At 44.7% G+C, this 17,976-nt stretch overlaps 1 protein-coding gene across 5 annotated transcripts in view; it reads left to right on the top strand.

The window, feature by feature from the left end:
- Nucleotides 1-16,154, top strand: part of LOC119962145 (myc box-dependent-interacting protein 1-like) — a 164,898-nt gene extending 148,744 nt beyond the window's left edge. For all 5 annotated transcript variants that reach the window (XM_038790070.1, XM_038790074.1, XM_038790071.1 and 2 more), the window contains 5 exons: nucleotides 4,085-4,156; nucleotides 6,802-6,867; nucleotides 9,126-9,242; nucleotides 11,973-12,074; nucleotides 13,482-16,154. In XM_038790070.1, coding sequence (XP_038645998.1) covers nucleotides 4,085-4,156; nucleotides 6,802-6,867; nucleotides 9,126-9,242; nucleotides 11,973-12,074; nucleotides 13,482-13,589 — 465 coding nt within the window. In that variant the 3' untranslated portion in view covers nucleotides 13,590-16,154. The remainder of the gene's footprint in view (nucleotides 1-4,084; nucleotides 4,157-6,801; nucleotides 6,868-9,125; nucleotides 9,243-11,972; nucleotides 12,075-13,481) is intronic.
- Nucleotides 16,155-17,976: the final 1,822 nt, after the last annotated feature.

Genomic DNA, 17,976 nt, shown 5'->3' with positions numbered 1-17,976 from the left:
GAAACCCACGCACACACTGGGAGAACATGCAGACTCCGCACAGACAGTGACCCAAGCCGGGAATCTAACCTGGGATCCTGGAGCTGTGAAGCAATTCCACTAACCACTGTGCTACCGTGCTGCCCCAGTTCAACATTTCGACTTGCACAGATAATGTTTTAATAATTTTTTTCAGACTAAGGTTCCTGTAGAAACTAACCAGAGCTTTTACTTGGTTGTAATAGGAACGTCTGATTCACTTCACATTCTTTCATTTAAAGTTGCACTTTTCAGGAATACAAGCAGAACGTTAAGCGAGGAATTAGTATATTGCCATGTGTCCGTCTCATTGCTTTGTGGCGACGAGGATTTTTAGTTAAACAAAACTGGAGGTGGGGGGGGGGGGGGTGTGTAAGAGTTTGGACAGATCTGGACATTGAATGAGGTGAATGTCCACATATTTAATTTAAAAATTGATTCACTGGATTTAAGCATTGCCGGTGAGGCCTGCATTTACTGTCCATCCCTAATTTCCCTTAACTCGAGTGGCTTGATTGACGCTTTCAGAGTATAGTGTTTGGGGTGGTCTGGCATTGCCTATAGACCAGATGGACGACAGCAGATTTTCTTCCATATAAAGCATTTGATAACCAGATGGGTGTTTAATGGTGATCCCTTCCTGACATAGTTCTTAAAGCTAATTTATTTAAATACCTGACTTTTTAAACTCCCCAGCTGCCGTGGTGGGATTTTTGTTTCTCCAGATTTGTAGTCCGCTATGCTACCGTTCCTTCCCCACGTTGGATATGACTAGTTGTTTGGTTTGAATATGATGCTTTAATGATATGCTACGCACTATCTTGCATCTCTTGCAGTTATTTTTGTGAATGTTTTGACGATTGCTCTGCAGTGCCATCTAGTGTCTAGTAAAACCTAAGTCTTGAATGAAGCACAATGTTGTAGTACACCGCCAGGAAAACAGTTTCTGTCTGGTATTTGTATTTGAGTCAGCTTCTGTCGACACACGTAAAGTCAGACAGGTTTTTGAATTGTGCTTTTATTGAGCACAAAATTGAGTCATTATTTACTATCTGAGTATGTCTTTGTTGCTCTTGCTCTCTCCATCCAACCGTAGACTCCTAGAATCCTTACAGTGCTGAAGGGGGCCATACAGTCCATCGAGTCTGCACCGGCCCTTGGAAAGAGCACCCTACTTAAGCCCACGCTTCCACTCTATCCTTGTAACCTTACCTAACCTTTTTGGACATTAAGGGGCAATTTAGCATGGCTAATCCACCTAACCTGCACATCTTTGGACTGTGGGAAGAACCTGGAGCACCCGGACGAAACCCACGCAGACACTGGGAGAAAGTGCAAACTCCCACATAGACAGTCATCCGAGGCCGGAATTGAACCCGGGTCCCTGGAGCTGAGAGGCAGCAGTGCGAACCAGTGTGCCGCCCCACTGCACCCTGTCTAATATCTGAACGATATCCTGGCTGGAGGTTTGCTAGAGTCACCCGTGAGCATTTAAATTAGTATGGCGGGGGTGTGGGGGGTGGGTGGGGGGGGGGACCAGGAGTGTTAGCTTAGTGGTAATAAATGAAGGGGAAAGGGAGAACAAAAATAAGAGAACAACAACATCACCCTATCTGCTCAAACGATGTGAAAGGGGTGGTGAGTAGCAATACAGGTTGAGGAGAATATTCTAACCGCACTGCATGAGGGCCCCTCGGAGGGCTCGTGCAATGAGGCAATCTGGCTACGGCTCAGTAACAGGAAGGGGGCAATCAGAATGATGGGGGTTTATTACAGGCTCCACAACTGCCAGCGAGAGATGGAGGAGCAGACAGGTAGAGAGATTTTGGGCAGGTGCAAAAGTAACAGGGATGTTATGGTAGGGGATTTTAACTTCCCCTGTATTGACTGGGACTCTTAGTGCTCGGGGTTTGGATGGGGCAGAGTTTGTAAGGTGTATCCAGGAAGCCGCCTTGATGCAATATGTAGATAGTCCAACTAGGGAAGGGGCAGTACTGGATCTGGTATTGGGGAATGAACCTTGACAGGTGGTTGAGGTTTCAGTGTGGGGCACATTTTGGGACACCTGACCACAATTCCGTAAGTTTGAGGGTACTTTTGGACAGGGATGAGGGTAACCCTTGTGTTAAGGTGGTGAACTGGGGAAAGGCAAATTGCAATGGCATTAGACAGGAATTGAAGAATTTGGATTGGGTGCGGCTGTTGGGTAATAAATCAACATTGGACATGTGGGAGTCTTTCAAGCGGCAGTTGTTTAGGATTCAGGAAAGTCACGTTCCTGAGAGAATGAGGGATTAGTATGGGAAGTTTAGGGAGCCTTGGATAACGAGGGATATTGTGAACCTTGTTGAAAAGAAAAAGGAGACTTTTGTACGGTCTACTATGGTGGGGGCAGGGGAAATCCTTGGAGTATAAAGAAAGTAGGAAGGTACTGAAGCCGGAAATTAGGAGGGAAAGTACTGAAGCTGGAAATTAGGAGGGGTCATGAAAAGTCCTTGTGAAGTAGGATTAAGGTGAATCCCAAAGCTTTTTATTGATATGTAAAAAGCAAGAGGGTGGCCAGGGAAAGGATAGTGGGGAGAATCTGTGTTGAGCCAGAGGAAATGGGTGAGGTACTAAATGAGTACTTTGAATCAATGTTCACCAAAGGAAAGGACTTTGTGGAAGATGGTTCTTGAGTAGGACATGTGGATTGTCTGGGTCATGTTGCCATCAAAAAGGAGGATGTATTAGGTGTTTTAAATTACATTATGCTAGATGTGTCTCCTGGGCCTGATGGGATTTACCCCAGAATACTGAGGGAAGCAAGGGAGAAATTGCCGAGGCTTTGACTGACTCCTTTGTATCCTTATTGGCTACAGGGGAGATCCCAGAGGACTGGAGAATAGCTAATGTGGTACTGCTGTTTAAGAAAGATAGCGGGGATAATCCAGGAAACTATATAGTCCAGTGAACCTCACGTCTGTAGTAGGTAAATTATTGGAGAGAATTCTCGGGGACTGGATTTATATCCATTTGGAAATAAATGGACTCATTAGTAATAGATAGCATGGTTTTGTGAAGGCCAGTTGGCTGTTATGACATCTGGTTCTGTACCAGAAGTTGAGTGTCTGCTTTTGATCACCTGAGACACCCACCGGTGACATTCAAACACTGAAGACGTCCCAAAGAATAGTAACAAACATGTTTCCAGTCTTGATGTCATATCGAGAGGCTGGAAAAACAATGGACTCTTCACTTACTAGAACATTTGATTTAAATGCTGATTTTGCTTGGGTGAACAAAATTGCGAATGGTAAATCCACAAAATTGACTGGAATAAAGAACCATTGAGTTAAACTGATGGTCCACAGTTTAAGGCTGTTGCATGCACAGTGGTTTCTTGAGAAACTCCTGGAGTTGTTTGAGGACCAGTTGGATGAGTTGTGATAAATCTCCCTTCTCCATGGTTATATTCTGGGATTATATTCTGGTTTTGTGACCTCTGCATCGAATTCTTCAGCCCCTCCCCCGCCCCCGCCAAACTAACCTAGGTATTTGGTTGTGGCTTGTCGTGTTCCTACATTTTCATTGGCCATAAACATGCTAATGTCTTCCATGGAATGCTGTTGTGACTATTTAAAAAAGGTGTGGACTTCTTTGTTAGCAATTCGGATGTCTCTGTTGTAATGGCTAGAAAACAGAAGAAATATTTTGGGATGGAGATGGTAAAATGTGACTCCTGTTGCCCTTTATATTTAGTGCTAGTGCAGATGGGCAAAGGAAAGGATGGAGGTTTGCAAACTGTTCCCAGTTAAAGGATTTGCTATTGAGGCCTTTCTCCCTCACTTTCCTCCGAAGACACTTTGTAAAACCCACCTCTTTGACTAAACTTGTGGTCATCCGACTGATCTCCTTGCATGGCTTGGTGTCATACTTTGTTTTATAATACTCCCTTGAAGCACCCTGGGATGTTTCATGACGTTGAATGGTATAGCATTGATCTCCAGCGATAGCCGTATAGTTCTGATTTTTAACTGAGGGGTCTTTGCCTCTGACAATACTGCACACTTTATTCTCTTTGCAGGCAGTGGAACCAGAAAACGCCAGCAGTGAAGTTACCGTGAAAGGAGCTGAAGAGAAAGCTGCACCTGTTACTGTAGGAACCGAGATTATTTTTTAATTAGCCTGATACTGTGGGGGTGGATCTTGGCAACTCTTATCGATAATTTTGTTTTGTGCTCGTGTTTTGTAACATCTGTTATCTGAATATCCTTGTGTTGTTTATCTTTTAAGTGAGGATCATGTAGGACGAATTTAGGGCCAGAAATATTAAGGCAAGCAGCTTGAAGAATGGATTTCTTTGTGATGATAGATTACTAGGCATTTAATTTGATCATCCTTGTAATCAGGCGTTTGACCGGGGCCTGTGTTCCTGTACAAACAGATGGCTAGCATTGCAGGCATTGGATCTATGCTCGTCCATTGACCACATTTGTAATATGCCAACTAATGTGAAGAAGAAAGCAGAGGCCGGAGATTTCGCAGCCAAACCTCGGGTTGCCTTCATGACGCAGCCGATCAAGGTTCTTTTCAAGTTGCTCAGGTGTTGGAAAGAACGCAAGAGGACAGTTGCTGAGGGCAGATGTGTTGGTTATAGCAAGGATGAGAAGGTTAAGGAACGGTGAGCGTTTCTGAAGGCTAGATAAATATGGAGGACAGAGCTTCAAAAGCTCTTCAAATTCTTCTTTTCCCCCCCGACAACATCCCCTCACCTCCCATTAGTAATTCTGGTGAGCAGCACCAAGTCCCAAGACTTGAGAGATGGCCACTGATGGTTATTTCAAAAAGTGTCCAGGTATAAAGAGAAATTTCCTTCTCTCCCCAATCAATTGAGGAGGTGGTGGCATAGTGGTGCTTTCACTGGACCAGTAATCCATAGATTCAATCCAGCTTTGAATCCCACCACTGCAGATGGTGAATTTGAATTAAATATAAAACTGGCATTAAAAGTCTAATGATGGCCATGAAACCCTTGTTGTAAAAAAAAAACACCTGGTTCACTAATGTCCTTTTTAATCACTGGTCTGGTCCATATGTGACTCCAGATCCACAACAATGCTCTCTGAAATCCTCCAGCAAGCCACTCGATTCAAGGCAAATAGGGTGGGCAACAAATGCTGGCCCAACCAGCGATGCCCACATCCCATGAAAGAATAAAAAACATCATGCAGTCCACTACCCAAGTGCAAGCTGAGAAGGTGTCAGCGTTCCAGAGGAGCTTGATCAGTACAGAGACCACTCTGTCCATCATGTCTGTGCTGGCTCTCTGATAGCTTTACTGTCTGTGCAGTTTAACATTGGATTTCCCAGAAAGAAAGAAAATGTGTTTCCATCCAACGAACCACTTTGGGTAGTACTGTAGGAATCAGCCATTTTGTACACGGTAGTCACTTATCTCATTTTTAGGTGAGAGCTTCATCGTCTTGTGATTGTTGGTTGAATTACTCAATTGAGGGGATCTCCACTCTTCATAATAGGGCTGGAAGATCTTTTATGTCCACCTGAGGTTTAAATCTTAACTGAAAGACAGCACCACTGACAGTGTACTGGAGTGCAGCCTAGTTTATGTCCTCCAATCTTGAGAGTGGGTCTTAAACCATTGACTCTGGTGGGAGTGGTATGCACTGAAGGCAGTCGTCGGAACCCCCCCCCCCAAACTTTGCCAGTGGATTTTGTGGCTAATTGGAGAGTTGATATTGTGGCTGTGGTCAGACTCTTGAACAAGAATAAAGTTTGTAATCACCTCTGATCAGTGTGATTCTGTCTGAACTGCGGTACGTTTACCATCCGACGTTTTTGCACATAATAATAATAATAATCACTCATTGTCACAAGTAGGCTTCAATGAAGTTACTGTGAAAAGCCCCTAGTCGCCACATTCCGGCGCCTGTTCGGGGTGGCCGGTACAGGAATTGAACCTGCGCTGCTGCCTTGTCCCGCATTACAAGCCAGCTATTTAGCCCAGTGTGCTAAACCAGCCACTCCAAGAGGCCGAAGGACGTATAACCTGAGGGACATACAGACCAAGAAATTAATTAAAAAGAAACATTTTGGTCTGGACACCTAGCAGGGCTGTTTAGCACAGGGCTAAATCTTTGAAAGCCGATCAAGCAGACCAGCCGCACGGTTCGATTCCCGTAACAGCCTCCCTGGCCAGGTGCCGGAATGTGGCGACTAGGGGCTTTTCACAGTAACTTCATTTGAAGCCTACTTGTGACTAAGCGAATTTCTTTTCATTTTCATTTCATTTTCACCTGAGCATCGCTGGCAAGGCCAACAATTATTGCCCATCCCTAATTGCCCTTGAGAAATTAACAATGAGCCGCTGACTTGATCTGCTGCAGTACATGTGGTGTAGATGCACCTAAAGTGCTTTCTCTGTCGCAGTTTGATACAACTGGATGACTTGCCTGAGTTGAGTGCATTGCTTTGGGTCTGGAGTCGCATGTCGGCCAGACCAGGAGAGGAAGGCAGATTTCCTCTAGTGAAGGGTATTTAGTGAGCCAGATGGGTTATTCCAACAGTTATTATTGAGACTAGCATTTTATTCCAGATTAGCTGAATTTAAATTCCCCCAAATCTGATCTGAACCCCAGCATCTGGAACGCTGGTCGAAACCTCTGGATTACCAATAATGTTATTGTTATGCCACCAAACCACAGTAACCAAAGCATTAATATTTTTTTTTTGTAACGTTAACCAGCAAGTCTTTCTTCTAATCGGCATTTCCTTGATTTTCAGTCAGAGGGAAAATCGGAACCAAAGGAAGGTGTTTTGGAAAATGAAACGGGAGCTGACGTTGCTACTGTAAGTTTAAACAATTCACTGTTTTATCAAGACATTCAGCCCCTCGCGCCTCAATTAAATTGTGGCTGATCAGTCATCTTGGGTCCATCTGCCTATCTTGGTTCTGCAAAGCTTAATAGCATTCTTAATAAATGGCTGTGTTTTCAGGAAATTGTATTGAAGCTGCTGGTACAACCCGGATGTTTTTCTTTTGCCTGGCTATCATTTTCATGTGTTCTTCCAAACAGCTGTACAAAATCATGCCCAATTATTAGTCGCACTGCTGTTTATTCGTTCTATTCCCAGAGAGAAGATGTTGGAAAAGCAGAGGGACTGTTTAACAGTTGACTGAACTAGTGACACGCTAACCTTTTTTTTTTGGCAGTGTTCACCAAGAGGTAGCTCTTGGCAATGTGAGAGTACCTTTAAGAAATGGGTGTTTATCAAATAGCTGCAGTGATGTCAGTGTGGGTGGAGCTGGTCTGTCTATTTTACTTTCGTTTTGAGCTGGTAGCTACAGTGTGTGTGTGTAGAGTTTTGTTTTGCAGATTGGGAGCTGCCTCCAACAAAACCAGGTGTAATTCTGATTTATTTCTGCATGAAAGAAATATCTTCAAATCACTTGCTAATTTAAAAGTGATAACTGCTCTCTGTAGAGAATTTAAACCTGATGTCTGTGTTGAATAGGGTATTTATCTTATGGATGATGCAAGGAAATATTAAGGGTTACTTATAGAGTATTGTATTCTTTGGGGGGAGTATTTGAGTTGATAGTTGCTACAATGTTTACTGTGTGTTCATAAAAAGGTTAACTGGATTCATAGAATAAACATTCCTTTAATTTAAAAGTACTTTAGCTCTCTGTTGCACCACACCTGTAAAGTGGGCCCTTGTGCTCCCCATAGCCAAAATCTATTCAAAACGTTATGGGTCAGATGAACTCCATGATACCCTTTGGGGTTCTCTAAACCCTGGCATGTAATACTATGCATAAGAGACAAGATCTTCTCATTGTCCAGTGCAAGATCTTCCCATTGTCCAACATTTTGATTCTTGGTCTCCAAACAGCTCCATTTTTTTTTAAACTTTAAAAAGGAATTCTAGTATTTAAATAATCCTCCAAGGCCTTGCTATTTCTAACTGTCCCCCAGTTTTGTAAAGCTCAGAAAAACCATGTGTTCCTCTGCCTCTGGGCCTCCATCCGCACCTACCATTCCCTTTGCCTTGCCAGTGGTGGCCATACCTTCAGTGGTTTAGGCCCTGTGCTTTGGAATAGTGCCCCGTTCAGTCTTAGCCTTTTTTTTTAAGGGACATATTTAAATAGGACGAGTGTGGGTTAATGGGGAGAATAGTGGGGGTATTGATAGAACTTGTGTAGCACCTTTTAACATCCTGTGAATTTCCCAGAGCTTTATGTTTAATATAGTATTGTTTTGTAACACATACGATCCCACAAATGAAAAAGGGATGCAGGCCAAGTTAGTCTGATTTGGTGCTACTTGTGGATCAGTATTGACCAGAATATACCAGGAGACCACCTTTGGGTACTGCTATGGGATTATTTTTTACCGACTGGATGTTAGATTAACATCTCATTCCGAAAGGTGACACCATTTCTCTTGGTAACTTACTGATGTGCCAGTCCAGGTATGTGCTCAGCTTCTGAAGTGGGGACTAATGCCACAATCTCATGACATGAGTGAATAAACGCCCATAAACTGGAGTTCTTCCAAAATTCTGCTAATCTTAATTTAACGCCAAAATAGCCCAGTGCCCCTTGTATTTGTTGTCTACATTGGCCTTTGCCCTGTCAGTGCTCCCATCTTAAACAGTCGCATCTTAGTTTTTACGAATTCCTCCTTGTACTGCCTCCTGTCTCGTTTACCTTCTGCATGCAGCCCTGCGCAACACTCTTGATATCTGCGCTCTCCTAATTCGGGCCTCTTCTGCAACCCTGATTTTGAACCTCCCCTCCGTGGAAGGCTGTGCATTCAGATGCCTGGGCCCTAATCTCTGGAATTCCCTCAAACTGAGGGCCCACGAGTGTGACCTTCCCTTTAATATGCTCCTCTGACCAAACCTTTTGGTCACCTTCAGTATTTGCACATGTAATGGTGTCAAATTTTGTTTGTTGGTGCTCCTGTCTGAGTGCCTTGGGAAAAGTTATTACACTAAAGGCACAATATAAACACCGGTAGGAGTAGTGTTATTTTTCAGTTTTTGAACACCATTGCTGTTTCGCTGACATTCTATCTTTTTAAAAAAAAATAAATTTCAAGGCAAAGGATGTTTTGCCAGTTGTGGTAACGGAGACACTTGCAGCAACCACCAATGGAGCTGTGTACGACACTGTCCCTTCTGAAGAGATTGAAATGCCCCCTGGATTTCAATATAAGGTGGGTGTTACTCTTGTTTATTTTTACAACATTAATTGAAGCAGCTACAATTTAACTTTAAGCCTGTTGTTATTGAGCAAAAAAAAATCCCATAATCTTCCAGTTAATGTATAGGCAGAAATTTTGTTTATTTAGGTTGGATACGAACTGCTGTTAGTTTTGTCTAGACCCATTGCAACAGTACAGTCCTATATTTGCCCAGAGGTCTTGTAACACAGTGGGCAGTGCCCCTGTACCTGGACCAGAACCTCCGGGTTAACGTCCCACTCTAGGACTTGATGGGTGAAGAAAATATGTTTATAGCCTGACCAAACAAGTTGGGGATCAATCTGTAAATCCATGCCTAAGTCGGGCATTAAGAATGAGAGAGTATCTTGGTCAGCCAGAACCATGCGGTAGCTACAGTGCATCAACCTCCCCACGTTAATCACGCGCAGGCTCTTTCCACGGGCTGCACTCCACAGCAAGCACCCTTCTTGCTTCGAGTAACTTGGGCAGAGAGCGGCACAATAACCAACTAATAATGCCGGTGCTAACTTGAGCTAATGGCACTACTCTGGAGGGGGTGGGAACCAAGAATTGTGTCTCTGAAGGCTGGTGGAAATGAAATCAGGTAAAGCAACGAATATGGAATTCAGTAGACTTGTCTTCATGGGTTTCAATAAACAGTCTCATAGAGGTTTAGGGCATAGGATCAGGCCCTTCGGCCCAACTTGTCCATGCGCCCAGTTTTTACAACTAAGCTAGTCCCAATTGCCCGCATTGTCTCTGGCAGCTCGTTCCAGGCACTTAGCACCCTCTGGAAAAAATTGCACCTCTGGACCCTTTTGTAACCCACACCTTAAACCTATGCCCTCTAGGTTTAGACTCCCCTACCTTTGGGAAAATATGTTGACTATCTACCTTATCTATGTCCCTCAAGAAAAGATTTGTGTGTGGTTTCTGGGATGAGACACCTCCAATAAATGGATAGACTGAAGAAGCTAGCTTTTGGCTGCTGTTTGAACCCTCCAGCATTGAGCGGCCTTGGGCACCTTCCATGCAATGAACCTGTAGCCAGTGCCAATTACTGCCGCTCTCAATGTGCCACATGCTCAGGAGATACAAGCTGCCTGATTTTTGCCACTTTTCCCTGGTCTTGAGCTGTAGCTGGATTTGGTCATTCTAATTGTGGCTGCTGATGAAAACCTTGTTGGGATAGAGGGAAAAATGTCTGTCTGAGATTTGTGGGGGGGTGGGGCGGGGGGGGGGGGGGGGGGGGGTGGAGGAGGGTATATAGACTATGTAGCCTATTTTGACTCTCCTGAAACCATTGTTGCAACTTGGAATACATGGAAACAGGAGTAGGCCATTCAGCCCCTCGAGCTTGTCCTGCCATTAATAAGATCCTAGCTGTCCTGTGACCTAACTCCATACACCTGCCTTTGGCCCATCTTAATATCTTTGTTATCTCAGATTTAAAATTAGCAACTGTCCTAGCTTCAACTGCTGTTTGTGGGGGAATGTTCCAAACCTCTACCACAATCTGTGTGAAGGAGTGCTTCCTACAACTCTGAACAGTCTGGCCCTAATTTTTAGATTATGCCCCCTAGTTTTAGAATCTCAACCAGTGGAAATAGTTTATCTTCTACCCTGTCTGTCTCTGTTAATATCTTGACTGCTTCGATCCGATCACCCCTTAACCTTCTAAATTCATGTGAATACAGGCCTAATTTGTGTAATCTTCCCACATAGCGGGGCAGCAGGGTAGCATGGTGGTTAGCATAAATGCTTCACAGCTCCAGGGTCCCAGGTTCGATTCCCGGCTGGGTCACTGTCTGTGTGGAGTATGCACGTCCTCCCCCTGTGTGCGTGGGTTTCCTCCGGGTGCTCCGGTTTCCTCCCACAGTCCAAGGATGTGTGGGTTAGGTGGATTGGCCATGCTAAATTGCCCATAGTGTCCTAATAAAAGTAGGGTTAAGGGGGAGGTTGTTGGGTTACGGGTATAGGGTGGATACGTGGGTTTGAGTAGGGTGATCATGGCTCGGCACAACATGCCGAAGGGCCTGTTCTGTGCTGTACTGTTCTATGTTCTATAACTTAACTTCTAGTCCGTAACTTAACCCCAGGTATAAATTTGGTAAACCTACATTGCACTCCCTCCAAGGCCAAAATATCCTTCCTGAGGTGTGGTACCCAGCACTACTCACTGTACTCCCAAGTGGGGTCTAGCCAGGGTTTTGTACAGCTGCAGCATAACTTCTGTGTCTTTATACTATCCTCTAGATATAAAAGGCAGCATTCCACGAACCTTTTTGATTGCTTCCTTGCATTTTATTATCCAATCCACATTGGCTCCTAGCCTGACGGTGCCTCAGTTTAAAGATTTGTCGTCATTATTTTTAAATTCCTCCATGCCAAACGTTCTCCATCACTAGAATCCTCACATCTCTGCGCTTGTCAATCCTGGTCTAGTGTGCCTTTTTCCCGTTGCCTCACCATTGGTGACTGTACCTTCAGCTTGGGGCCCCAAGCGGATTCCCTTCCTGAACCCCTCCACCTGAGGGATGTAGAATGTCTCCCTGAAGCTGCTGACTCTCCTGGGCAATAATTGGGGTTGTTTGGGATTTGGCGAGAATACTTTGCTGGGTTAAGGGATAGGTTTTTGGAGAAATAAAAGTAGAAACTCGTCGTGAATTGCGTGTAATGCGCCGTTTAGTTAACGCACGGTTTCTGCTGCTGTTGTGTCAGGTTCGGGCTCTTCACGATTACAACGCAACCGACACTGATGAGCTGAATCTTAAAGCAGGCGATGTTGTTTTAGTCCTTGCCCATGAAAGCCCAGAGGAGCAGGTAAGCAGTTTTCTTTCATGAACTTGAGTTGCACGAAGGTCTGGGTTGATGTGAAGAAAGAGGAGGGAACCCTTTTCATAACTTCGGCAGGCCCAATGTGCTGTACAGCCAATTAAGTGGTTACCAGAAATCTGATAGCCACATGGCAAGCTCCCATAATTAACAATGTATGACCAGTGATTTTTATTTTTAGCGATGTTGTTTGAGGAATGAATATTCACAAAATTGCTCTGATAAATATGCACCAAATCATGAGGGATAACGCCCCTGCTCTTTGAAATAATGCCCTGGGGGTCTTTGACATCCACTTGAGGGGGCAAATGGAACCACTGTTTAAACATCTCATCTGAAAGATGGCACTTTGTGCATTGCAGCACTCCTTCAGTCGTACCCCGGCGTGACACGTGTAGATTTTGTTCTGGTGTCTTGTGTGGTGCTTGAACCCACAACCTGTTCTCTCCAAGGCGAGACAGATATGCGCCGTGGTCTCCCATTTAAGATAAAGTATTTCCTGTGTCAATGGAGATGTACAAATGCTCCTCTCAATTTCAAATAAAATTCAGTAACTCCAATGAATCGATCACTTGCGATGTCCTATTCTACTCCAGGCACTTGGGTTGCAGTGTTTGGAGTGATTCATCAAGTTGCCCTCCTTGCAGATTCTCTCAATCCTTTACTATCATTTCATTGAGCTATCCTCACTCGGTCAAGTCAATTTTAAAGATCCCCATCCTGACATTGCCAATTCTCTCCATACTCTGGTAATCTTCTGCAGCTGCACAATCTCATGTACACCCTTCATTCTTGACACCAGTTTTGGCATTGCTCCAGCATTGAGGCTCCCTCAAACTAGTATTCCCAATGCTTCAACACTCTACTTTTTGCATTCTCTCTCTCTTGCCAATTATAAATGTCTCCACTTCACATCGTCTGCAAGACGGAAACCATCCAAAGCTTTTGATGTGCTGTGATGGCTATGGCGAGCAGGAGATGGAGGAATTGGGGAATTGTATTTATTCTGGGAACTTATTATTTTTTTAATTGTATCTTGCAAGTTCAATGTTCTTGCAACCTTAAATCAAGGAACGCATGTTAGATGGTATTAACTTTGACACAACATCTCGGCTGATTCACTCACTGGTGAGGGAGTGCTGTTTTATTTATTTTTTAAAAAAAGACACAAACTCTGTAATAGATGGCCTGAAACTTCAGGCATGTTGTTTAAAATACTTTTTGCTGCAGTAGTAATCTGTCCAAGAGCAGATCTTCTCATTTCTCCAACCTTGTGGTCTTGCTCTTCTCTAACTCATTCTTAATTTTAATAAGCAATATGTTTCGACAAAAGATTGAGGTAATTTCCCATTGCCTTTTCTTTCTCCCCCCCCTCCCCTCCTCCCTCCCTTGCAGGATGAGGGCTGGCTAATGGGTATAAAGGAGATTGACTGGATCCAGCAGAAGGATCTGAAGACTGGCAAGAGTGTGTTCCCAGAAAACTTTACCGAGCGTATTCAGTAAAGTGGCTGGAAACGGGAGACCAGCGAGGTGGGAGGAAGTTCCTGAGACCTGCAGGTGGAAGACCCCGCGCACCAGTGCAATTTCGTCAAACACTCGACCGCAATGCCATTGTAAATGTGAAACATTTCAATCCGTGATTCATGTTTACCTGTACTGGTTATGGTGCTTTGAATGTTAATTTTAAAAAGTGCAGCTGGTCCCTGGAACGAGCAGTTCCGCTATTAAAACAGCAATTTACTCTAGTTTTTACATTGATGCATGAACTTCTGTTGTGGCAATTTGAGCGTACAGGAAAGGCGAACATATCTAAAGGGTGTTAAAGGGGCTGGTTTAGCACAACTGGCTTGTAATTCAGAGCAAGGCAGCAGCGCAGGTTCAATTCCCATGCCGGCCTCCCAAACAGGTGCCAGAATGTGGCGACTAGCGGCTTTTCGCAGTAACTTCATTGAAGCTTACTTGCGACAGTAAGCGATTGTTATTATGATATCCAGGTTAGAGGTGGGACAAGGTTGATCGATCGATGTTTTTAAAAGCTACTGGTATTGCTTTGAGCTGACCTTCCAAATGCTTCCACAGGCCAAGAGGTAATCTTTATGCTGCAGTGTCATTTATGCGTGACGTTTAGAAAACGGCCAATTTAAAGCTTGATCGTTTGTTCAGGTTGGGTTTGTCCGATGGTATTGCGGTGGGAAACGGAAGGGCCGGGTGGGCATTTATGAAACTGATGTACACTCTGAACTGCATCGGGTTCGGTGCTCCTACCTTTTTTAAAAATTGACATTTGTGCAATTTCCTGAAAGGGATGCCCTCTGGCATATCAGTGATTTCTTGGGCACTCTGATCTCTAGAAAGGTAGAGATTAATCTATAAAAGAAACATAGCGTAACGATAGTAGACCGGTTGCTATAATCAGCAAGTCATGACCTTCATCGATATTCTTTGTCACAGGGCAGAAAATCTGATCATCATTGAGTCTTCTAATGGTCAGACTATTTGTAGTGTTTTATTGGGGGGGGTTAGTCTTTTTTTGTAGGCTGGAACAGTGGTAGGGATTCGTCTGTAGCCGCTGACTAGATAGGATTGCCATCTCTGGATGTTTCACCATCTGACATTCCTCTACTGCCCCAGCCTCCATCACCCCTCCCATAATTGCCACTTAACAGTCCATCCCTGCACTACTGCACCTTCCCAGATGGATGGGAAAGCAGGAAGGCCTTTCATTATCTGATCGGCCAAATTCTTGACTGTTGCTCAAGCAGACTTCTCCTTCCCAAATTCCTTTTAATAACTAGAACACCCAAGCCTTGAAAGGAAATTTTTTTTTTTTCCTCCTACCTTGTCAGGTGACTGCAGAGCAATTCGGGAGGGTTGACGACTCTTCATGTCTGGGTGAAACCAAATTGCTGTCGCTCATTCAGTCTTTGTCACGGCTAATTTGTCATTAAGTTTGAAAAATTGGTTGGTTCCCTAACCCTGGCTGCAATCAGCATTGCTGACCCTATTCTCTATGCATGGTACTCTTTGCACTTTTTTTTTCCCCGCCCGATCTCTCCTCCCCCTCCCTTTTCCTCTTTCCTTCAAGCTCTCTGCCTCACGTGCTCAGTCCCGTGAAGGTAAAGTGAGAGGTTGTTCAATGGTTGCTACCAGCTCTGGATCCTGGCCAAGAGGTCCATTGTCCACAAACCTAGATGGTGAGGGACTGTAGGCTTTTCAATTGTGTTCATGGGATGGCGGAGAAGGGAGTGCAGGGTTTGGGCCAGGGGGAGGAGTGGCAGATTAACATGATGGTGGAGCTGATCCTTTTCATCCCTGCATTATATGCACGTATCCAGCAGGGGTCATGGGGTAGCGATCAGGATTGGGGATTTTGTCTGCACTTTAATTCTACCCTCGCCCCCTACCCCAGGGTCGACTGATGCCAAATGCACCCATCAGCCCTATTTGAATTCTTGTCAAAATCATTGTAAACCTGCCCTGTTCATTGCAAGCGTTCTGAATTTAAGATGTTGATCATCTTTTAGTTTTTTAAATGCTGTCGTAGCCTCAGCAGGTCAGCCTCCAACCGTGAGCACCTGACTTAGCAGTATTTTAATTATTGTAAATCCTGCGACCATGTATTCTTGTGTGAGATATTAGTTGACCTTGCAATCAAGGGCTGTTTTAAGCTAGCCATCTGTCTAATTCATCTTGGCTCGAGTTGGTTATGTTTTTAAGCAAGTCACTGCTGCCATCTGTATGTGTGTGTGTATGCAAATATAATAGTTTCCCAATAATCTGATCATTTTGAAGTGGTTCAGTATTGCATTATTTAAGAAGTTTGGCAACAATCCCAGTACTGAAAACATCAGTCTGTTGGTTGATGGCTTTCTGTTGCTGAATTATTTCATGGTGTCTTCCATGAGCGTCTGATGTTTTTAACACCTTTGTTCAGACGCAAGCTGATGTTTATTTCTGTAGGTATTGCCGCGCTGTGAAATCGCTCATCCCCTGTGATGTATGCAATGCAGTTGGAATTGCTCTGTTCATAGCTATATGCACAAAGAAATAAAACTGGTCTTCTGGTCACTTATGTTTCCTTTTCTTGATTGTAAAGCAGCTTGGTTCAAAAAATGTTCACACACCCCTCTTTACCAGCCCAGGCATGGTTGGGGGGGGGGGGGGGGGGGGGTTACCTGGAGAGTGGCAGCGAGAGGTGTGGTGTTGGTAGGGGAGGGGGGGTGTGGGAGGTGGAGAAATGAGAGATGGATAATTTCTTTGTAGAGCAATTCTGGGTGCCCCATATGCTTGATGACCAATTAAGTCCTTTTTGATGTATTTTTTGCTAGCTGCCATGTTTCCTGCAATTTGCACCATCATGATTCCACGTCTCGCCTGAAAGACCCCATGCCTGCGTAGCATCTCCTCCCAAGATGCTGGAGCGGGTCTTGGACACGCATGTACACACCCAGCTGATTGTAAGAAGGAGGGGGTCACAGCAATGTGAGGTGATTGAGTTGGCTGGTAACCTTGCTGGTGAAGATTGAATGCTGCTATGGGAAAGGGTAGAAGGCAGACATTCTGAATAAATGCAATTTCGTGTTAGCCCAAGTAAATTTGAACCAGTTACTTCATTTGGTCTATGATTATCGCGGGTGCCAGGTTCGCACATACAGGCACCCTGTGTGATAACGTGATATAAAAGCTTAGTGTTAAGGTGGAGTTGGGTATAGCTCTCGGGCTTTCAAAGGATGGGGGACAGAAAGGGAGAACAGGTTACTGACTTGGATGACCAGCCATGATCATATTGAATGGCGGAGCAGACTCAAAAGGGCTAAATGGCCTATTCCTGCACCTAGTTTCTATGTCACACAAACATGCATACTCTCACAACAAAAGACCATTTATGACAGTTCAGAATTTGGTCTTAACCCAATTTCTTGTGGCATTATTGCACCACAGCACGTAGTTGACAACCTATTGGTGCAAATCAAATCTCATGATTGCAGTGAGACTTTGCAATGTCAATCCTGCCCAGGATTACTTTTTGGCAAATCTGCATTTTAGAGCGAGACAGCTAGCCTCGCATATGCAGTTACCAGAGGTGTTGGGATCTAGCCCCTTCGCCTCAGGCGAGTGCCGTTCAGTAATGGTCACCATAAATGGGGACCAGACGGAAGAGCGTGTGGGGGGTCTCCCAGGGAGTCGGTGGTCCCCAGGCGCATGTCATTTGTGTAGCCATCTAAGATGGCCACTGGTAACACAAAATGGAAGACTGCAAAGAATGCAGGGAAAAACGGACATAGTAAAGAGCAAACAGCTTGCAGAAGCTTTTAGCATTGAGACACTTGCAAAAACCGGTTTGCCGACAGCTGCAGAGTTCAGGCAGCGCTGTAAATGGGAAAACAGTTTACATATTAATGAGGTGATACCGGGACAGTCCCGGGCACAATAGATACATTTGTATCAATCGATACTTTCAATAGCGAAGCAGACACAATGGAGCCAGCGAAGCCAGGACAATGAGTCCTAAGAACCGCCCCAGCCATCAAGGAACGGCCCTAGGATAGGGGGGTTCAAATCATATCGATTGGGAAAAGGCCCAATTGATCCCCAGCAGGTGAGGAAGCCCGCCCCAAGGGGCACGGACCCCCTGGGACCTATAAAAGAGAGGTTCCGCACCTGGTTCAGTCTCCTGTCTCCGGCCTCCGACTCCAGCCTCCTGTCTTTTACACCAGCCGTCGAGCAGCAGCCATCGATAAGTAAGTGGCAAACGACGATCGCTACTTGACCCAGGCATTACATATACTCTTGCCGACCGATAGTAACCCGAAGTTGAAGACCAGAACCGAACGAAGGCCTTGTTCCCTGACCTTGCCTGTTCCTTCTTAGATAAGTATTAGTCGTTTAA

This window comes from Scyliorhinus canicula, chromosome 2 (assembly GCF_902713615.1).
Source record: "Scyliorhinus canicula chromosome 2, sScyCan1.1, whole genome shotgun sequence".
Lineage (NCBI taxonomy): Eukaryota > Metazoa > Chordata > Chondrichthyes > Carcharhiniformes > Scyliorhinidae > Scyliorhinus > Scyliorhinus canicula.
The sequence above is the reverse complement of the archived record's forward strand: the minus strand, read 5'-3'. Positions and strand labels throughout refer to the sequence as shown.